General features: G+C 37.1%; 1 protein-coding gene across 1 annotated transcript in view; it reads right to left on the bottom strand.

The window, feature by feature from the left end:
• LOC139696278 (tRNA (guanine(10)-N(2))-methyltransferase homolog) overlaps nt 1-21524 on the bottom strand; it is a 29222-nt gene that overhangs the window by 5113 nt on the left and 2585 nt on the right. Inside the window, exons 4-8 of the mRNA XM_071594975.1 lie at nt 17492-17625; nt 15267-15401; nt 8591-8747; nt 5936-6042; nt 3994-4132 (exon numbers count right to left, since the gene is read on the bottom strand). Of these exons, the coding sequence (XP_071451076.1) occupies nt 3994-4132; nt 5936-6042; nt 8591-8747; nt 15267-15401; nt 17492-17625 (672 nt within the window). The remainder of the gene's footprint in view (nt 1-3993; nt 4133-5935; nt 6043-8590; nt 8748-15266; nt 15402-17491; nt 17626-21524) is intronic.

Here is a 21524-nt window from a genome sequence, read left to right on the forward strand (position 1 = left end):
CACGGTGGTTATTCCGGGAACTTTTTGATCAAGGTAGTATACACATGGGATTCAATTTATTTGTTTTTTCACTACCAACCCATTATTGGGGTTTGCTAACAGCACATTAAAATCACTACCACACAGATGAAATCGAACAATAATTTAAGAAAATTGCAATGAGTGACTTTAATTGCGAGTTTCAACATTTACTATACAATTCTTATCAATAACACATTTTGTTGCTGTCTATTCATTTTTTCCATTGTATTTTTAATTTTTAGGAAGGAATAGGTAGTTGTATTCACTCCATCTAGTAAGTAAGTAGAGCTAATCAATAACGTTAAACAATGTTATCAAATAATAAATTTCTGATTAAAATTACAGCACATTTTACTATGCCATTGGAAACTAATTCTACACTGATGAGATGAAATATTAAGTGATATACCCTTCCTTTTGATTGGAGAAGACAGTAAGTTCATCAAATTCCCACAACAAATGCCCCAAGTAATAAGCTACAAATAATATACAATTTATGGATAAGTACCCTTCAGTGAAAGGTATCATTCAAAGCTCTATCTCATGCACCACTAAATATTCCTTTTCATCACTATTCAATTTTTTCTTTAAAGATCATTAAAGAACTTATTAAGTCCATCTGAGATTATTTATTCAACGCAGAAAATGGCAAAAAAATACTTCCATTTTTTAATTGTTGATACAAAAACAGGGTTTTTAAGTAGGCTGATGAATAATGTGTTCATAGTTTTTTATTCATATCATACATTTAGCAAAACTTTAATTTTATGCTGTATTATTAGCTTAATCTATAATGCATAAATGGTATATAAATCATCCATTTGATTCCAGTATTGCCTCACAGGCAACCAATGTAAATTGTTGAAACATGCCCAGTTAATTTCTGACAATGAAATATACTTTCTAGAAAGGAGTAAATTCAAACACCTTTTTATTTGACCATGAATTATATAAAATCACAGATATAATGCTCTCAAGATGAATGGGGGTGAAGGACAGGCCACCTTGAACAACAGGAAATGAGAATGATTTGCATTTTCCATAATGCTATTAAAAAAACAAAATACTCTTGATTTAAAATTTTGATAAGCAAAGCAGAGAGACCAGAGAATCCTGATAGACTATTTGCAGTCTTTATTCTGGACATCACTGGAAGGTATCAAATATGGTGTGCATGGCATAACTATATAAATAATATTCAATGACTACACAAAATGGTAAAGAGTAACTTAAAAATTCAGTTCAGAATGAATAACAGGAATTCTCAAGCGCAAAACAATTCATTCCCATTGAGCTTGCAGTATAACGAGCAATTTAGATTGCTTCTCATTCCAGAATTTCAAGGATAAATATTTATTTTTCAAGTTTTTGTGCTACCTTGTACTCACAACATGATCAAGCAGAAAACTGAATTGATAAGAGAAAAACCTCAGTATTTTTCCTTCTAGCATACATATTCTTGGATAGATGCTGAATTAATAACTAGTTTTTAATATCTAATGACTCACCAAAATCAAAATCTCACTTAAGGTAGAGAGATTCACATGATATATCACTGACATTTTTATTGCCAGCATTCAGAAAATACAAATAATGATTCCAGCCCATGATGGCTTTGAATTGGAAAATATAAAAAAAAAATCACTAGATTAGTCATTCTTAAAGCCATCAGATAGCACTCACACATGCATCATTATGGTACGTGGGGTTCAATAACTCTGCAGAAAATCCAAGAAATACAGTAGTAGTAATTAATCCAGCACTTGGTAGTGCAAATCCCTCACTTTTCCCATTGCCAAGATACTTAAGTGAGCAGGTGGCCACGTCCTGTTGGTTTTAGTTACCTCTGCAAGCTGGGTCTGCTTCCATAAATTTTGGCATCCAGTTTCGTAAAAGGCTGTAATAGTACTCCCCAGTTATTGTTTTACCTTTTTCAACATAGTAGATCAATAGAATTCCTTTCGTATCCTTAAAAATGGACCCCATGACCTATCCCATCGATGGCAGTCTTCCTTTCTTTGGAGCTAAAGAGCTTATCTCTATTCACTACATGAATTGTTGTTTCAATTCTGGTGTGCAATAGAAACTCCATGTTTCACCCACTGTCACATATCGATGCAGAAAAATCACTTGTTTTTTGTGAAGCGTGCAGAGCACTGTTTGGAATGTGTTGTCCAAATACGTTTTCGAACCACAGTGAGCATGCGTGACACCCATCTCACAAAAAGTTTTGTTATGTGCAATTCCTCAAGCAAAATGTTGTCGCGGGGGAGCCCTTGGCGACATAAGGAGCGTCGAGAGGTTGTATGGTTAGGAAATAATTAGGCCGGAATATCCAGGAACATGATGCATATATATTTCCCCAAAACAAGGCACATGGTACAAAAGTACATCACTTACGTTTATGAGGAGAGAGACGTAGAGAGAGAGAGCCGGGCACCGGGATGCGATTACTCTTCCGAGATGACACGACTGGGCGACAGCGGAACGGTGGCAGACGCGGGCACGGCGAACGTTGCCCCAATCGTCCTGGGAAGACGGGGATTTGAGAGACGCGGGCACGGCGAACGTAGCCCCAATCGTCCTGGGAAGACGGGGATTTGAGAGACGCGGGCACGGCGAACGTAGCCCCAATCGTCCTGGGAAGACGGGGATTTGAGAGACGCGGGCACGGCGAACGTAGCCCCAATCGTCAGTCGCGGTACGGAGCGGAAGGAAAGGCGGGGGGTGATCAGATCGTCTTAGCCGAAGTCACGGCGAGCGTAACAAGCCTCGAGCTAGACGCGGTCACGACATGCGTGGCCCAACTGACCCCGATGCCTTGCCGGTCGCCGAATTTATTCCCGTTCCTGGGAGTGACCCTTGTCCTCAGACGGGTGCCGCCAGGAGTCCCAATCAGGGAAGCACGGCTTTCCCGGCCTGCGTCACCGGCCAGCGGTACCGATAGCGGAAACTAGTCATGCCCGCAGCGGCCCTTGCGGAGACATTCCCGATATCTAATTCCTACGAATTAGACGGTGCGTAAGGCGCTCATTGTTCGGGTGGATGCTCGGCCCGAGGGTATGGCGAATGCATGCCCTCGACAATGTAACTGATTCATTCTTCTGATATCCCCACAGTATTAGCAATTTCATGCACCTTCGTATGCTGATCTTATGAAATCATATCCTGCGCTTTTTCAATGATTTCCAGGGTGGTTGCACATTTTGGATGTCCTTACATGGACCATCTTCGAAGGTTTCATGGACACATTTAAACTCCGCCACCCATTTCCACACTGTGTAAATTTAAGAAGAGTACCCATACACATTTATTATCCTCGAATGAATTTCAGTTAGAATTGAAGCATTTAACGCAGAGTTTTATCACTGCACCATAATCTTTTCCATTTCTAACAGCACAGGCAACTGATTCAAAACATGCATCGCAACAATTTCAAACGACTGGCAACAGCAAACTGCTGAATGGAATTGCTTGCAATTTCACTTGGCACCTACTCACAATCGCACCAACATGAGAAAAAAAATCATGGGAGTATTAATGCCATCAATGGGCGAGGCCAAGAACTTTTTAGACCTTCCTCGTAAAACTGAGGTGTACATAAAGTTGAGGCTGGGGAAAATATTTTCAAAGTATATTAGCATGTTTTATAAATGAAATATCTCACAGCACTTACAACAAAATACATCACACAGACAATTTTTTAATACAATCAGGCCCAATAAATATAAATACCCTAAAATTAAAAAATTTAAGCATTGTGTTCTCATTTAAGAAACTTGCATCTAAGATTACATATTTGGGAAGAGGAAGATCATAATGTCCTTTAAATTTATCAAAAAATATATATATTATAACAATCTGTAAAACAAAAGAAACCGAGACCCCATTAATGATACCATGAAAATCTGAGATGATATTACGAACAATATTCCCAGTCAGGTTTAACAGTAAAAGAGACTTGTCGCTTACGGTCAGTGATTATGGCATCCAACACAAGTGAACTCCTCCAGAGGGGTAAGGCACTGTCAGCAACAATTACATCAAGGTACTTATCAAGGCAATTATACTGGTCCATGTTAGCCTCCACACTCTCACCAACTTCTCTCTTCTGAAAAACAGAAAAAATAAACACAAAATATGTTCAAATGGAAAGATATACATTCACCGTAAACCTAGAATACATCAAATTCAGCAAATACGACTAACATAGGGGACTGAGATGATGCGGTAGCTAACGTAATGGCTTCCCACCTAGAGGGCCCGGGTTCGAATCTCAGCGGAGGCACATTTTTCAGTGATATCTCAATCCATACTTCAGGTGCTTTGTGGAGGGCACTTGGAGTGAGTACGCCGTCCGTTAGATGGGTATTGATATCATGACCAGTTTTTGTTATTTGCTTTTATCTTGAGTGACTATGACACCACTTCCTCCACTACATAATAGGATACCACTACTTCCTGCTACACCCACTCGCTGAGGGAAGGGTGTTGACAAAATAGTGACCTTATCTTTTTGCTTGTACACTTCATCCATTGACCGAGAAATAATTAGGGAGAGAATAAAATATTTGCACCTGGACAATAAAGTCTAAGATTGACACAAGTCTGACTATAAGCTCTCTTCTCCTCTCCTTGAGGGATGAGCCATTGGCCATTAAGTTACTAAATGATGGCATCACTTAACTGAAGAATATATGCTTACTGAGCCATGTCACCACATCAAGACTTCAAAATTCATTGTAGACATGCTCTGATTCATCCGTATCAAAATCACACACAGTGCTGGGCTTTTGATTGGGGACTACCCATAACATAAAATAATGCAATTTTCAAAGCAAGCTGGATTTGAATATACCAGGCTTTACTACTAATGGATATGGACAAATGCAAAAGCATATTGCTATTCCACATAAATTTTTGTTTTTTATAACCCAAGTCGTGGATATTTCTTCTAAGTTTTGAGTTAAGAAAAACTTCAAAGAAAGAAGCCAAACAAGAAAATTATGATGTAACATACTTTTTGGAACTGCAAACATTGGATCACATCATCTGCTGCTATAATAAGTCCAACTTTGCCCATATAAGTCCTACCTATACAAATATTAGTAAAAACTGAACTGAATAAATATCTCCCGAGGATTTTGGATTTCTCTAAAGAAGAACATATTTACACGCAAAATAGTAACTAGGAACTACCTCACACAGAAAGCATCAGCTACTAAGAAATTTATTAAGATGAAAGGCACGCCGATAATTCTGAATTTTGCAGCAAATAATGCTGGAAAAACTTGAATCCTTACTATTCCTTCTGAACAAAAAAACTGATTAATTACAGTTTTAAAAGTTTCCTCTCACACATTAATTCCTATTATTGTAGCCAGGACTGAAAACTTGATTTGTTCCAATAAAAAATTCTTAGTTTATTTCCTCCTATTTAGGTTCTACTTTGGACAGAAATAATTTTGTAAACTTCTTCACCCAATGACTTATTATTAAAATCTAAGTTAGTATAAATCAATATTGTATGCATACAGAATCACAATAATAACTATCACAGCAAATTAAACATGTTTCCAATTACGCCGTCAATTGATTCCATCTAATGCATAGAACATTAGATGCATTTCGCTTTCAAAAAATGCAGAAGACAAATTTCACATTAATAATGGCCACCACATCCGTACTGAAGTCAAGAGATAAACATTTCTGCCTGTGAATCGTCCACAATGGTAGAGATGCATCAGCATGAACCTACGCTCAAATGAAAGGCCTCGGCACTCCCCAGTCTCTCATTTATTTCAGAATTTGAATCAACCGCACTGCCCATCGCAGAGCCACAACTCACTGACAGAGAGGTCAATGGGGCAGGAAACTGACTCCCTGACCCCCAATACATGCGCTTCACAGTTACCTTCTGAGTTATCCGAGACGGTCTTGTTTTACCATGAAGCATGAGGAAGTCTATATCTGTGCCCCAAACAAAGCCTCCAAATTGGCCGGCAGCCACCAACAGTGATCCTAGAAATAAGTGCAAAGACAAAGAAGACCATCACTACAATGGGTACACACAACAGTGTCTCTACCACCACTAGCAGACAACATAGGATGCAAAATCTATCATGATAACAACTTCGATAAACAATATTAAGTCCCAGTATCTTTGTGATCATTCAAACTAGGGGTGGCTCAAGCACTAAAAACTAAATGCCACTGATGGACGGCGTACCCACCCATGATCATCAAAAGGCGTTCTTATAATTTTAGGTTAAACATCATTCAATCAATGTGTTGAGTCCTTGCAACATGGGTTGCTCATGCTCACATCTATCTGTTTTTTAATTTTATTTACATCCCAAACCCCCCTTCCACTGTCAATCCAAGGCATTCGACCTACTCCCTGCCATCATTTTCCCATCTCAAAACTGCCTTTAAGAGGGAACTAGTGTGAAATTTGGCGCCGGACAATAGAGCTTGTAAACCATCACTATTGATTTTTCTGCATAGATATGCCGTGGAAGAGCAATGTGTAATTAAATGACACAAAAGTTTTATCAGAGTGCACACAATTAGCCATCATCATGGCATAAGTCTTACAAGATCTCTGTTAATATTAATATTAGAGAATTTTGTTTAAAAATTGTGAATTCACAACAAAATCCAAGGAATTAATTCCTGCATCTGTATTTATGGAGAAAGCAACAAATACCTCTTTTGCAAAACTACGGCATAAACAATTATTTGACTCTGGACTCATGGCATGAGGGGGGCTGAAAATACAACAAAGAGTCGAGGGCTAGCGTAGCGGCCCTAAAGGGTAGCATTTTATGCCAGATAGCTTTTTCACTTCAGAAGACTAATGGAAGTGCTCAGTATCGAGTTTTAGGAAAAATGTCAAGGTACATAGGGCACTTGAGTTATTTTCCTGCAAATACTGCAAGAGAGACAGGACTTAATGTGTCAATAAGGTAGTTCCAACACAAAAATTTCTCCTAAAAATGTCTAGAAAAGATAATATAGTACACAGGCCCACAGAAATGAACAGGGCAGTTTCTCCAATTTGGTATTTAGAGGTCTTTGAAGGAAAAGTGGTCAAAATGTGTGCTTTATATACAAGACTGGTAGGACCACCATGTTTGGTTCATCAACAAGGGGCTTTATTGTAATTATCAGCATATGCATACACTATCAACATGGTTTGAGTTGATTTGAGATCCAAGGAAAAATGGCCAATTAATCAGCTGCTCAAGGTTTAGAAGAAGAGTATTAATTTGTGCAGTCTGAGTATCCGTTGGCACATAAAGCCATACCTGACATAGAAGAACCACTGGATTTTGTAAAATTTCATAGGAGCTGCATGACAGAATAAGGTATGTACTGAGTCCACCAAAATTCAGTCACACAATACCATAAAGTTTCGGATATTACCATCGAGGTATTTTCAGGAAATTATGCATCATAAAGCACACTGTCCTACCTGAGCTATTGTTTATCTTTCATGGCTGAATCATTTATTTCTTCAGAAATTTACTGTAAATTTTTAATTGATCCTGTAAATTTATAAGGGAGTGGATGCATGAGTGGAGATGATGCACATATTTCTTGGAAATCCTGGTTAACTGCAATCATTTACCATTTGAGCATTAATTGCTACATCATGGAATGAAATTTAACTACAGTCAGCATATAAATGACTACAATTTTTTTGTGAAAAGCTTATATTTTAAAATTGCATTGAACCAATTGCACAATTTCTCTAGACTGGAATTGAAATTATTCCGAATGAATGCTTTTTTTCCGAACAGTCAAAGGAGTCCTTTTTCTCCAAAAGACTTCCTTATATAGTCGGAAAAATAATGAAGATAAATGACACTGATGATAACTGCAATAAATTGATCTCAATAACCTTTTATCCACATGTCATACAAGACAGAGTACAGAGTGTATTGACAATACTCAAGCATATTTGGGTATAATCCCACACTTTATGCCTCCCAATCACAAGTTCTCATATTAAAAAAAAGTCACTTTCACTTAAGTCAATAAAAAATACCATGAAACCAAAATTTTGCATTCAAATAATTGAAAAAGCAAAAATAGCAATTAATTTAAATGAAAATATATTCAAATTTCATTAAATTTATCAAACAATTTATACAACACAATTCATCAACAAAACCTACAATTTCAATGAGAAGTGTTCTCATCTGATATTCATGGTTAACACTAAGTAAAAGACAAGTCTGTCAATCTTAGCTAACATACCCATTGCCATGAAATACAATGATTTGAATTGATGATTTTTCTAGTACGGTCAGTTAAGATGTCACATAAGATGTTACTGCACAAGGGAACATCAAGTAACGGTGGAAATATTTCAATTTTTCTGGAACCAAAATGTTTCAAACTTCGCCCAAGTTTTTACATTCATACCACTCATTTGTAGCTTAAACTACTGGCACTAGATCTGTCAAGCAGTTCACACATAAATGATTAAACATAATGCTCAGTGACACATTTACAGATTGGCCCTTCGGAGAGTTGACCCCTTTGCCACACCCTCTCTCACCAGTTCCAACAAATGGGTCCAGCACCAAATCAGCCGGCATGACCCGCCCCTGGTTGGCCATCAGAATGGACAGTTGTGAGTCCATGCTCGTGTTTCCTATGAATCGACGCTTCTTCAAAGACAACTTGCAAATCAGATCCCTCCTTCCATCGCAAACCTTAAAAGAAATCAATACACCAACTATTTCACATGCCAATTATGACTACAGGTCTGCCATTGTGCCTGACTGCAGCCTCCAAATGCACAATTGCAGGCCTACTTATGGCTTCATTATAGATAATGAAAAAAAATATGTTTTCTGCAAAATACCTCAGTAAAACTAGCAAATTAGAAACAATACACGAAAAATTAATCTTAATATCCATAAAAAGTGCTTTTTGGAATTTCACTAGCCATGAATTTATGCTTAAAAAGAGCAAAAACCTCAGTACCAACACAGCCAATTGATTACGGTAAGGCTAGTTTTCAGCTAAAAACACATTCAAAATATCCACAATTTTTATCACAGCTAAGGTCATTCGTGTAATTGAGGACATGTGAGTAATTTGGTTAATGGAATCAGTAAGTTATTCAGGGAATGGAAGAGTGGTGGAGAGAAACAGCATCCACATTAGCCCCCTATTAATGATAGGCACCAGGGGGTCCACAGTTTAACATACCATCCGATAGATGGAGAACTAAACATGAAGTGCTCTCCATAAAGCACTTCAAGTTGGGATCAGCATACCAGAAAAACTGGCTACCTCCGGAATTCAAACCAAGTGCCTCAGGGTGCGAAGCCAGTGCATTAGCCATCATACTATCCCGATCCCTGCTTTTGCTATTAATCATTTAAATTAAAAACTCTTCATGGAAGCTGAACTTTGGTATTTACAAAAATTTATTATGATAACTTCATTATTGTATTAGAACATCATTCATTCAAGAAAGATTAAGTCTTTCTTAGTCTTTAAAATGATGTCTGGTTTTTTGACTTTTGAAGAATAGAAAGTATTGCACATTTTACCTTAAAGCAGAAAATTTTGGCAAAAGAAAGATGAAATCTATTTTGGGAATCACAATGGTAAACACCATCGAGATTCCCATATAAGAATATATTTAAGGAACATGTCCCAGTTTTTTATACAGAACAGAAAAACAATTTTGTAATGATATCAACAGAAGAGACTACATTTAGTCTGTTTACCAAGTGGAATAGTGGCACACACAGTATAGTACCAGGATAAATGCTCAGGATCGTTCAGTGCACACATTCTTCACCTCGTTTGTTTCTTGTAAACTAGAAGCACACACCTGATTGGATTATGGGCCAGGTTGATTTAATGAAAACCAATGTAAATTTAACTAGTCTAATTTTAAGGGGTTTCTCCAACAGACGACAATAATTTTAAATAAGGCAAGGAGTTTGGAATTTAATTATTCATCAATTAATTATGAAAGGAAAAATATATGGAATGACGTTTAGCCAGCCATTGAGTTCATATGCTATGTTTTACAATTGAAGGCGAAGTTTGAGGTCAAGTTTTAGTCTCGATGGACATAATGGTCAAATAGGCAAATTGATGTAAGAATGTACTGAATGAATAAATGAGTTACAGCAGTTCTCAGCGTATGGGAGACATTTCAATGAATGCAAGATTGTTTACTTCATAATACACGGAAAAAATGTTGAAAGTATCCAAATGTTGCAACGTTAAATTTCCAAAGATGAACACAATTCTGATAAAGTGGGGGCAGACACACAATACAGCTCATGGGACCAAAGCAATTGGCTTAAAGTTATTCAATAAACTTCCCCATGAAATAAAAAAGGAAACAAAAGTACCTGTTTTCAAGAAAAAGCTGTTTAACCTATTAAAAAATAATATGTTCTATTCTATGAATGAATTTCTGGAATTTTCTCTACACATCAATTCTGACGAAACCAAATAATATGTAAAGATAATAGTATATTGGTAAGTATACCTAAGTATGTGTCTATACATATATTTTTTTCTAAAATTGTGAAGTTTATATCTGACGTGTCTTATATCTATGTATGTGTCAATATGCAACAAATCTTTGGACAAATAAATGCATTTATATTATTATTACCGCCTGTGCTATTCAATAGATATAAGGAGGAAACAGTTAAGGTTGGGAAGAACTGGAGGTAGAAATAAAAATAAATGGGAAAATGATACAGTCAGCCAAGAAGTTGGAAGCATTGCCAAGCGCATCGGAAAGTCATTACAACAGGCATGGGATGGGAATAAATGTGAATAAAACAGTACTTTTCCACTTAATATTGATTTATGACCAGGTTTCGATGTATTACATCATTATCAGGTGTAATACATCAAAACCAGTAGTTAATAAATTTTATCAAGCAGAAAAGTGCTACGATGAGTTATTCATTATGTTCCACTTCCTCCACATCAAGCCTGAAGCTACTCAATTTGTAAATTAATGGGATATGCCGTTTTTGAGAAAGAGAAAAGCTAAGTTAAACACTAAAGACAGTGAGTCAGTTTATCTATATTGAAAGTTTTCTGGATCTGAATGGTCAAAGTACTAGGGCCATAAGAAGAAGAATTGCAATAGGCAAAGAATCTCTCACAAAGAGGATGGAATTAATGGCAGGGCCATTGAGTAACGACGCTAGGAGAAGGCTTGCAAAAACTTTCATATGGAACATGGTTTTGTAGAGTCTGAAAACATGGCCAGTGAAATAGGTGCACATTTGAGGCTTTTGAAATGTGGGAGTGGAGAAGGACGAAAAAGATGAAATGGATGGAAGGGAAAATAAAACAATGAAGTACTAGATATGGTACAGAGGAGAGATGGCTGTTTGGAGAGGTCCAAAGGAAGATTGATGCAGAGCATTTTGATTGGCAATGGTTTGCTGAAGTCCTCTGGTCTGGTTTTCCTATATTCCAGGCCTCTTCCTGGACACAGCCTCCCTCGATATCTTTAAACTTCACAGTTCTCTTTTTTTGGCCATCTGGCCATATGATGCAAATCCATGAAGGACAGAGGCTTAACAATTGAAAAACAAATCAACATCCCTCTGATCTTTGACCAACACATACATGCATTTTTTGAGAAAGGGGATCCTTTTCTAATCGATAAAATGATTGCCCCATGGTTTTAACATCAGCATCATATGCTAAGATAAAAGCAGTTATGATAATTTCAACTCTTTTCCTTCTCACCAGCAAAGAAACGTAGTAAAAATTTGTTTCCTAAGTTTTCCTAAATCTATTCTCTCTACTTATTTAGTACAGCAAATTTCCCGAGAGACCACACCAAGGACACGTGTCAAATTTGTATCATGTTAAAGGGTGCCTGCATCGATGCAATGGCATAACATGCTCAAGGAAAAAACCAATAACTTCATATATTGCCAAGACAGAGGGGAGAATGTTAGGCACGTGAGGTAAGGAGAGGAAAAGGTTTGGCATATCAGATGATATGAAGGGAGATAGAATCTTACAGAATTGAAGAGATTCCTGTAGTGAAGGGAATCAGATTTTGTCTTGTTAGGTAAGGCTAAGAAACGTAGGGTGTTCAGACTGAGTCAACACACCTTAAACAGTAGACTAACATATAAAAATTTTTTTTAGTAGTCAAACGTTTTGTGGGGGTAGCAGTAGGTTTTGAAAGGACACCGACTGCACAATCTTACATTTCTCAGTATCACCTGGCAAAACATAAACTGACACCCAACAGTACAATAAACTTCTTTAATTCCACATACATTCTACCTTCTTTCATTACACCTGACATTCCAACCCTTTACCAATTCCTACCGTGCTTGCCTAATGATCTCCCTTCTATATCACAGTCCATCAATAATCAAAATGCTCCACATCCATTTTCCCTGCTTCCAATGGACCTCTTCCAGTTACCCTCTCTCCTCAACCAGTGTGCCAAGTACTTCTTCGTTTGATTTCCAATCCATTCATTTTTAACTCTTCTATCCTCTTCCAAACACACATCTCAAAAGCCCCCAATGTATGCCTATCATCTTACTTTAACAATCAAGTTTCCAATTAGTACAAATCTACGCTCAATACCAAATTTGTAAGAAGTTTTTTCTTAACTTCCTCCCTTGAAATCCATGTCATTAATACCCTCTTTCTTGTAAAAGCTTCCTTACTCCGTTTAACTCTTATAACCATACTACTTGGACCATCTTGGTACAAAAAACTGCCAAGATTAGCAAACTGCTCCACCAGTTCAAGTTTTCTCCCTCCCATTTTAATGTTTAACTTGGCTTTCCTCTTTCTAAGAAAGCTCAAAAACTTTGTTTTGCTTACATTGATTCTCATTCTATTACTATTGAAATGATTTTCTAATGTGCCCAGCAACAACCATAACCCCCCTGGCTAACTGGCTAGCTAAAGCATGATTATCCGCAAAACTTATTTTATGAATTCTCCACTAACTTCCAATTCCATCTATAATTCTTCGCAGGTCTCTTCTATAATTTCCTTTAAGTAAACAATGAAATGAAAGAGTGAAAATGGGCACCAAGCCATACTCATCTCCTTAACACTACCCATCCAGACTTCTCAACCACCACTCACACCTGTGCAGTCTGTTGTGACATGTATAGGTTGTGGATTAGTCTCTCCTGCCAATCCAATCCAATCATATCTTCTTTAATACATTCCTTAATTCTATCCAAGTTACTCTATCAAATGCCTTTTTGAAATCTACGACACAAACAAATATTTCCTGACTGTTCTCTATTTTCTTTTCTAACAGTGACTTCATTACTGCTATGGCATCACATATGCCCCTGCCCTTGCTAAACCCAAACTGATCATCCCTTAAGTATTCCTCAGCCATCCTCTTATTGACAATCCTGAGTGCAAAAACAAACAAATTCTACAATAGTTATCCCTTACACAAAAATCAAACTAATTGCTCAATAGTTCTCCCATAATGTTGACTTTCTCTTTTTTGGAAAGGAACTAATACTGATCCAACAAAATCTTGCAGCCAAATTCCTCCCTCATAAATTCTACACAAGAGCACATAAAAACTCTTCCATGCATTTTTTCCTTTCCTCTTAAGTAGTTACACTGGAATGTTATCTACCCCCATGGCCTTATTTGATTTTGATTTCCTTGATGCCCATTCCATTTTTCAATCAAGTATGTCTGGTCCTAAGCTATTCCCACCTAAGTCATATTCTCTATCTATGTATAAACTTGCTGGCTTAATACCTTTACCATATTAATCCTTCATGTATTGTTCCCTTCTCCCATTCACAGATTTTCCTTACCAACTCCCTGATACTGCTTTAACCTTTCTGTATAGGGCACCCATTTCACCCTTCCTTTTGTCAACTGTCCATATCTTTGCATGCATCTCCCCCAACACTTCTCTCACTCCAGCAGTGTTTACCTCAGTTATTAATTTCTCTCTTTGCGATTCCTTTATGCTGTTTCCATTCTTCGATTTCTTTTTCTAATCTATTTTCCTATTCATCCTATCTCTAATCCATTGTTTATTTATTCTTTCCAACAACCAGAATCTATAGTTTTGTTCGCAGCTTTCAATATCCCTTTTCTGATATAGTCCCATCTTTCTTCTGCTGTAACTGTTTCCCTGTCCTCATTAATAAATTAGTCTACTCCCTCCGGGCACTACTCTTTTTGGTCCCGGTTAAAGCTTCTACATTCTATTTCCATATCCATCTTCCATCCTTTTAAAATCTGATATTACACTTCCTTCGCATGAAATTATAATCTGAGTCTATATCCACTCCCAGGGAACTTTGCAAATGGATTGCTCTTTCTCTATAATCTGCACCCTACCATAATATGTATAGTATAACTGACATCTATCTGAATTCCTAGATATTTTCTACATATACCTACATCTATCGTGTTCTTTAAACAAGAAGTTTATTATGCTTGAGCCATGTCAAATTCAGAACTCTATTGCTTTCTTTTGAGGGTCATTTATTCTTTCTAAACCCTAATCTCACTCCAAGCGCTTCCTTTGCTCACCACAGCATTCTAATTACTATAAAACGTTTCCATCTAGGGATACCAGCAATTATTTCCTCTAAATAATCACATACCCCATTTATTCCTCCCTAAGATTACTTGTTGGTAGTAGACCAGAATAATGATGAAGTTCATTGGTTCAGACTTTACTTCTAATAAAAATGCTCCATAACTAGCCATCTCCATGTTTACTTAGCCTCTCCCTATATTTTTGTTCTATACTACTGCCTCCCCTCGCTGCCTCTCTTCCATCACTGCTTAATATGTATCAGCATTTAACTGATATAAAAATATATACAATAGATAATTGATCAATCACCAATTGACCAATTTGACCATTATTATGCATTACCATAGAGTAAAAACCTTACACAACATTTTTATGCATACATAAACTGAACTCTGTGTGATCCTTATTTCATGGATTTTACATCCCTGATTTAATTTATAATACCATAATTTAAAAAGTTGTAGGAATATAGATGACAATTTTTTATGGGAGTTCACTCAAATACATTGTTGGCAATGACTGGAAAGTAGATATAAATCTAAAAGTAGACATGGCACAATTAACACTTTGAAACCAAAGTTCCTGCAATGCACATGAAATGTGGAATGTAATGCAAACGTAATAAAGTTTAACAACCCCACACTAAAGACTAAATACTCACCCACCTACCAAAGAACAGGTCATAAGGCTTCTCGGGGATGTTATTTGGCTCTAGGCCATAATACTCAATCAGGTGGAGGACAACGTCAGGATTAGAAAGATTTACTGGACCCTCAATTGGCAGGTAATTAAATTCCTAATCAAAAGAGATTAAAGAATATTAGCACATTGAGAAATGGCATGCAAAAGAGTACTCCAAGTTTATCATTGCAAATTGAGCATAATGCTTGCGTCCTGTCTTATGATTAGGACACTGAACACCTGGGACACATCTCTCAGAGCCAGAAGTCAGTTCTAAAGTCCCTGTCATTTGTATAAATGGAGTTTCCTAGTGATAATTAAATGGTGCAGCACCTGTTACTTGTTTACACGACACAGTGTGCAAATTTGAGTTTTGTATTACACACGAAGACTTTTCAGAGCACTTATATATCACCTTGTAGCTTTGAGAACGGGGCCCCAGGTTGTAATTTGGGAATGGCATACAAAATTAAAGTGGCTAGAAAATCAGTCCTAACCACTAGTGTACTGGGTACTGTAATACCCTAATTTCTAATAATTCTACGCCCAATCTTAAAACTTGGGATACAGCATATAAATACTAATGTGCAATGTAGGTATAGCATGTCTCCTCATCACACATTGCATTTTTATTCGTAAGTCCACCTTTAAAATTGGAGCATCTAACATTCACAATATATAATTACTATCAATTTCAGTACTGAACACAATTTTTTCACCAAAACGAAAAACACTCAGGATGGCATAATAAAAATTAGGTGTTGTTGCCTGGCACATGCTAATAATAATGATCAACAAAAAAACAGGAATTTTAGGAAATATTAATTTTGAGAATTTCAGGAATGGCCTTCAGCAAAAATAATGCCACATTTAATTTTGATTTAACTATGAATTGTGAATTTTATAACAAGTAAAAGTACATTCTATCTCAGTATATTCCATCTGGAGATAGCTACAAGACTACACCACAGTGCCCTTGGAAACATAACCAAGAAGAGACAAGAGTTAACCAGCAAAGATTACCCGTTTTGAGTTCATTTATACTTCCAAAGAGCATGGGCCTTAAAGACAACTATGAGGTAGCATGATAGGAACATCAGAACTGTAAAGAGGGCTTCAAAAATGCACAAGGGACTGTATGATGTACAAGTAAATGGACTTAGGACAATATTTTTCAAGAGAGTGGACAGTAGTTTCACATATATGTTATCATTAATTGATAGGTTCAATGTGGTTGATATATAAATAGATAAATAGATAAATAAATAGATAAATAGATAAATAAATAGATAAAGAACGTACTACGGCCGAGTGCATGGAAAGAAAGTAAAACCCAAAGCCGTACACTTAAGGGCACTTATAGGTGGAATATAGAAGGGGGTGGGAAAGTTATTGTTTGGCGGGAAGCCAGAGGCCCGTGACCCGTCACTCAAACAAATGAAAATTAAAATAAATAGTTCTACCAATTACTCCCTTGATCAGGTATTTGCACACCAAATTGACCTTCACAAGTCGCAACCACACACACACGCAGGGTTTACGGGGCGGGAAGCCCGACGCCAGTGACCCGTCACTCAAACAAATGTAAAATAAAATAAATAGTTCAAACAATTACTCCCTTGATCAGGTATTTGCACAACAAATTGACCTTCACAAGTCGCAACCACACACCCACACAGGGTTTACGGGGCGGGAAGCCCGACGCCAGTGACCCGTCACTCAAACAAATGAAAAAATAAAATAAATAGTTCAAACAATTACTCCCTTGATCAGGTATTTGCACCACAAATTGACCTTCACAAGTCGCAACCACACACACACGCAGGGTTTACGGGGCGGGAAGCCCGACGCCAGTGACCCGTCACTCAAACAAATGAAAAAATAAAATAAAAATTATATAACACTTACTCCCTCGCTCAGGTATTTGCAAACAAATTGACCTTCGCAAGTCACAAACACACACACACACAGGGTTTACGGGGTTGGAAACCCGGCGCCAGTGACCCGTCACTCAAACTCGGACGACACAAAAGTACAGTGCTGGAGGGGAAAGTGCCGAAAAACCTGACACCAGGTGTTTCGCCTGCTAAGCAGGCCTCTTCAGAGAAGAATGAACACAGTTTCCCACTCGGTATTATCAAGCAGAAAAATGCATACTACTCCTGCCTTCTACACTTCATAATCAGCCAAATTAAGAAACTTTACCTCTATTTTCTCCACTTTCTCCTTCTGGCTTATTGTCTTACAGAATGTCTCAACTTTAACACGGAACGACGTGTTTGGACCAAAGTACGGAGACATCTGTTCATGCGGAAAGGCTTTCATTTCTTTATGCAATCCTGTAATGAAAGTAATTAAATTGTTAGCTGTGCTTTAACTAATGGGTCAATACTATTATATTATAACTTGTTTCACCCATGATGCATGAATTTTGGCATTTCATAATAAGAATTTCAAAATAATGACAAAAACTTCTTAACAGTGAAGCAAATAATGCATGGGACTCAACTGTTGGATTTGATATTTTTATTGAACTTGATACAGTCTTTACAATGGACCCCAATAGTACAAGGGTACAAGACTCTGACCCCAACATGAAGATGGCGGAACTCCTCAAAAAGGTTGGAGAATGTGTTTGCATGTGCATTGAAAGTTACTTACCAATATTTCAGCCATTTTGGACACTCAGTTATTATTTGAGAATCATTTGAGTGAGTCATGAAAATGGGAAAAAGTGATTATTAAGCCGTCATTAAATACTTGTTTTTGAAAGGCAATATGTCTACGTAAATCAAAGACCGGTAGGATGCTGTGTACAGAAACTCTGCAGCATCATTTATGACTGAAATTTTGGGCAGCTGAATTTAAATGCAGCTGAAACAGCTTGGTTGATGATGAGAGTCCAGGACAACCACAAACTGCGGCAACCACCGATAACATCAAAAAGTTCACCAAATGGTACTGGACGACCATTGAAAAAACATTACAGAGTTAGCAGAGGTTATAGGCATATTGAAAGAACACGTTTATCATATATTGACTGAAGGATTGGGCATGCATAAGCTATTTGCACATTGGCTGCCTCATTTGCTCACTTAGGACCAAAAACGCATTCGAGTGAACATTTCCAAGACCCTAATGGAGTATTTTAAGCGAAATGAGTCAGATTTTTTGTCAGATCAATTCATAACTGTAGATGAAACTTGGATTCATCACTAGACTTCTGAGAGGAGAGAACGGTCAAAACAGTTGACTACAAAGGGTGAACCTGCTTCAACAAAGGAGATGATGATTCCATTGGCTTGGAAGGTGATGGTGACTGCTTTGGGATAAGCACGGAATTGTGTTCTTTGATTATCTTCAAAGGGGAAAAACAAAAATGGGAGAGTATAACGGAGCATTACTAGACGAGCTGAAGGCAGAAACTGCAAAAGACTCCTACACTTGAAGGAGAAGGGAGTGCTTTCCCATCAGCACAATGTACCAGCTTATATTTTGGTGGTTGCCATTGCTAACATTCATGAATTGCACTTCAAATTGATTGACCACTCAGTGGATTCACCAGATCTGGCCTCCAGTGACTTTTTCCAGTTTCATAACCTTAACGTTTCACTTGGAAGGCAGAGATTTTCATCAGAAGAGGGGCTTATCACATAGGTAAATTCCTATTTTGCAGAGAAAGACATTAATATACTATTTGGAAAGAGCGTCACTGGAAAAAAGGTATCAGCTTAAACGGAGTCCATGTTGATAAATAGAAATAAAATTTGAAGACAAAATGTCTTGTTTAAATTGTTAGGTCGGAAACTTTCCAGACTACCTTCAGACGAATAACATTCCACCACGTTATTTTATTATCACTTAGATTTTTGGTTTTACTCTATTATAACTTGAGCTGCCTCATCTGGCTTGCGACCGAATATTTTTATTGAATCAAGTTTATATTCCATTTCATTCAAGTATCATTAAAACAATTGTTAGTCAATGTCAACATTAACTTAAGATTATAAAAAATCCAATTTTATAAACATATCAGATTGCTAATAGTGAATGTAAACATTGTAACTGTAATAGCATAAATTTTTGTAAGTTGCTGAGCTGTTTAATGGTCAGTTTTGAACTTAACTTTCAGTCAAAAAACTAAGTTTTTACCTTAACCAGAAATTAAAACTTATCTTCCAAAAATCACCGAAGAAATACATAAGAATGCTCATTTCGGCACACATCACAAGGAGGACAACTTAATTATCTAATCTCAAATTTTCAGCGTGCATACAACCTTTTTCAGACCAAAATTGAAACATTTTGACAATATTCCTCAGAAAATATTTGAGGAAGGGATGTAATATATTATTTATGCATGATGAGCTGCACCAGAATTCATCTTCATACTATTCCTTGAAAAGTTTCATCTTTCCTTTACCAACAGTAACAGGACTAACTTTGAATGATTTGGGTAGGAGAATCCCATTATTACAATCCACAAAAATTTGATGAAGTCACTCATCATAGTTCATGGCAAAAATAATGGGATATATAAAAGGAAAATTCAATCTTGCAGGTTATGCTACCAGTCATTGGTACATCTACACAATACCCCACAAGGTCTTGAGGGTGTTAGGTCACTACTCATAACAGAAAATAAAACCACACGCAAAACCAACAAATTCATGCATATCTACACCCACAGAGGCGGATGCAATATTCATACAAAAACCTTTTTAACTTGCATGCATGCAAATACATATACTATCAACTAGCATACACATACACCTATTAATTAACCTTATGCCTACACAGCATTTAATCTTGTTCTAACCTGTAAATCGAATGTTTTTACTATTTCTATGATGACTTTGGTTTCTTACTATTATGATTCCCGATTGTTCAGGGAAAGAAGAAATATTTGTATCCATCTGTACCGGAGCCTATCCCCTGTACGTCATCTTTGTGGTCAAATCTACCTCAATAGTGTGGGGCCATAATATTTCCTTTAGTATCATTGTTTCATTTGTTCTTAACCTTTGTAAGTATCTCCCTTGTTCCTCTTTGCATCTCAAGCAGCTCCCAGCATTCCCCAAAAAGGCCTGTCACTCATTTTCTTATTGTAACAATTTTTGACAAATCTGGTGCATTTTCTCTAAACTTTATTAAAATCTTTTTGCCAAACTTTGTCCCAAGGATCCCAAATATTCGCAGCAAATTCCAAATGTGGCCTAACCAGAGCAAAATACACCTCTCTTTTACTTTCTCCATAAATTTCCCCACCACCTATTTAATAAAGCTGAGTTTCTTTCATATGGATACGCATATTGTCCTGATATGTGCTCCTCATGAAAGGCGTGTTGTTAGCACTACCCCCAAATATTTAATTTGATCTGCCATAATAAGTACTAAACCCTCTATTTCATAATTTATGCCCTGCTCGTCACTTCCATTGTTCCAAAATTTTAAACTGCACATTTTCCTTTGTTAAGTACTAATCCCCATTTCTTGCACCAATCCAATACTGTGTCTAAGTCTCTAGAGAGTACATTGCAATCCGATGGGCCCCTTATTTCCCTGTATACCACCATGTCGACTGCAAATAATCTGAGGTTGCTACTAACATGAGAGCTTCAGCCATTTATGTACATTAATGATAGAAAAGTCCCTATTATACTTCCCTTGGGGAAGCCCAATTTTCACAGTAGTTATTTAGGGAGAAAACTGATCAAATGGGTGAATCATGTCATTAGCTATGCGTGGATAATATGGTAGATGTAGGGTTTTCAAGGAATAGTGGAAGAGTGGACAGACACCCAAAGTTGGCATTAGAGTACTCTTTAACAAAATATGCCAAGCGGAGAGCAATTTAATATTATATCAAAACAAGGTATTTTCCACTTAAGAAAGTTCTCTCCACATGGTACTCAAGTAAGGATTGAGATACCTCTGAAATAGTCGGTCATCATCGAGAAATAAACCCTTAGGGTGGGTAACAGCACACTACACAGCCACTGCGCAAACTCAATAACTTAAACATAACAAAATACAGCAGTCGACTCATTAAGAAATCACAAGATCTTATTCTCTTGAGTCTACCTTGCAGAATATTCAATTGTTATCTATGTTGATGCTCACCATGACCTATTTCCATCCTCTATAACAATTTTCCACGCTTAAAATAAACGTTCGTTACCTACTTTGGGTGGTACCTTCCATCTCTTGCTCCTCCAAGTCCCCTTGTCTCCTCAAT

Source organism: Hetaerina americana, unplaced genomic scaffold (genome assembly GCF_022747635.1).
Source record: "Hetaerina americana unplaced genomic scaffold, ioHetAmer1.1.p SCAF_7, whole genome shotgun sequence".
NCBI lineage: Eukaryota > Metazoa > Arthropoda > Insecta > Odonata > Calopterygidae > Hetaerina > Hetaerina americana.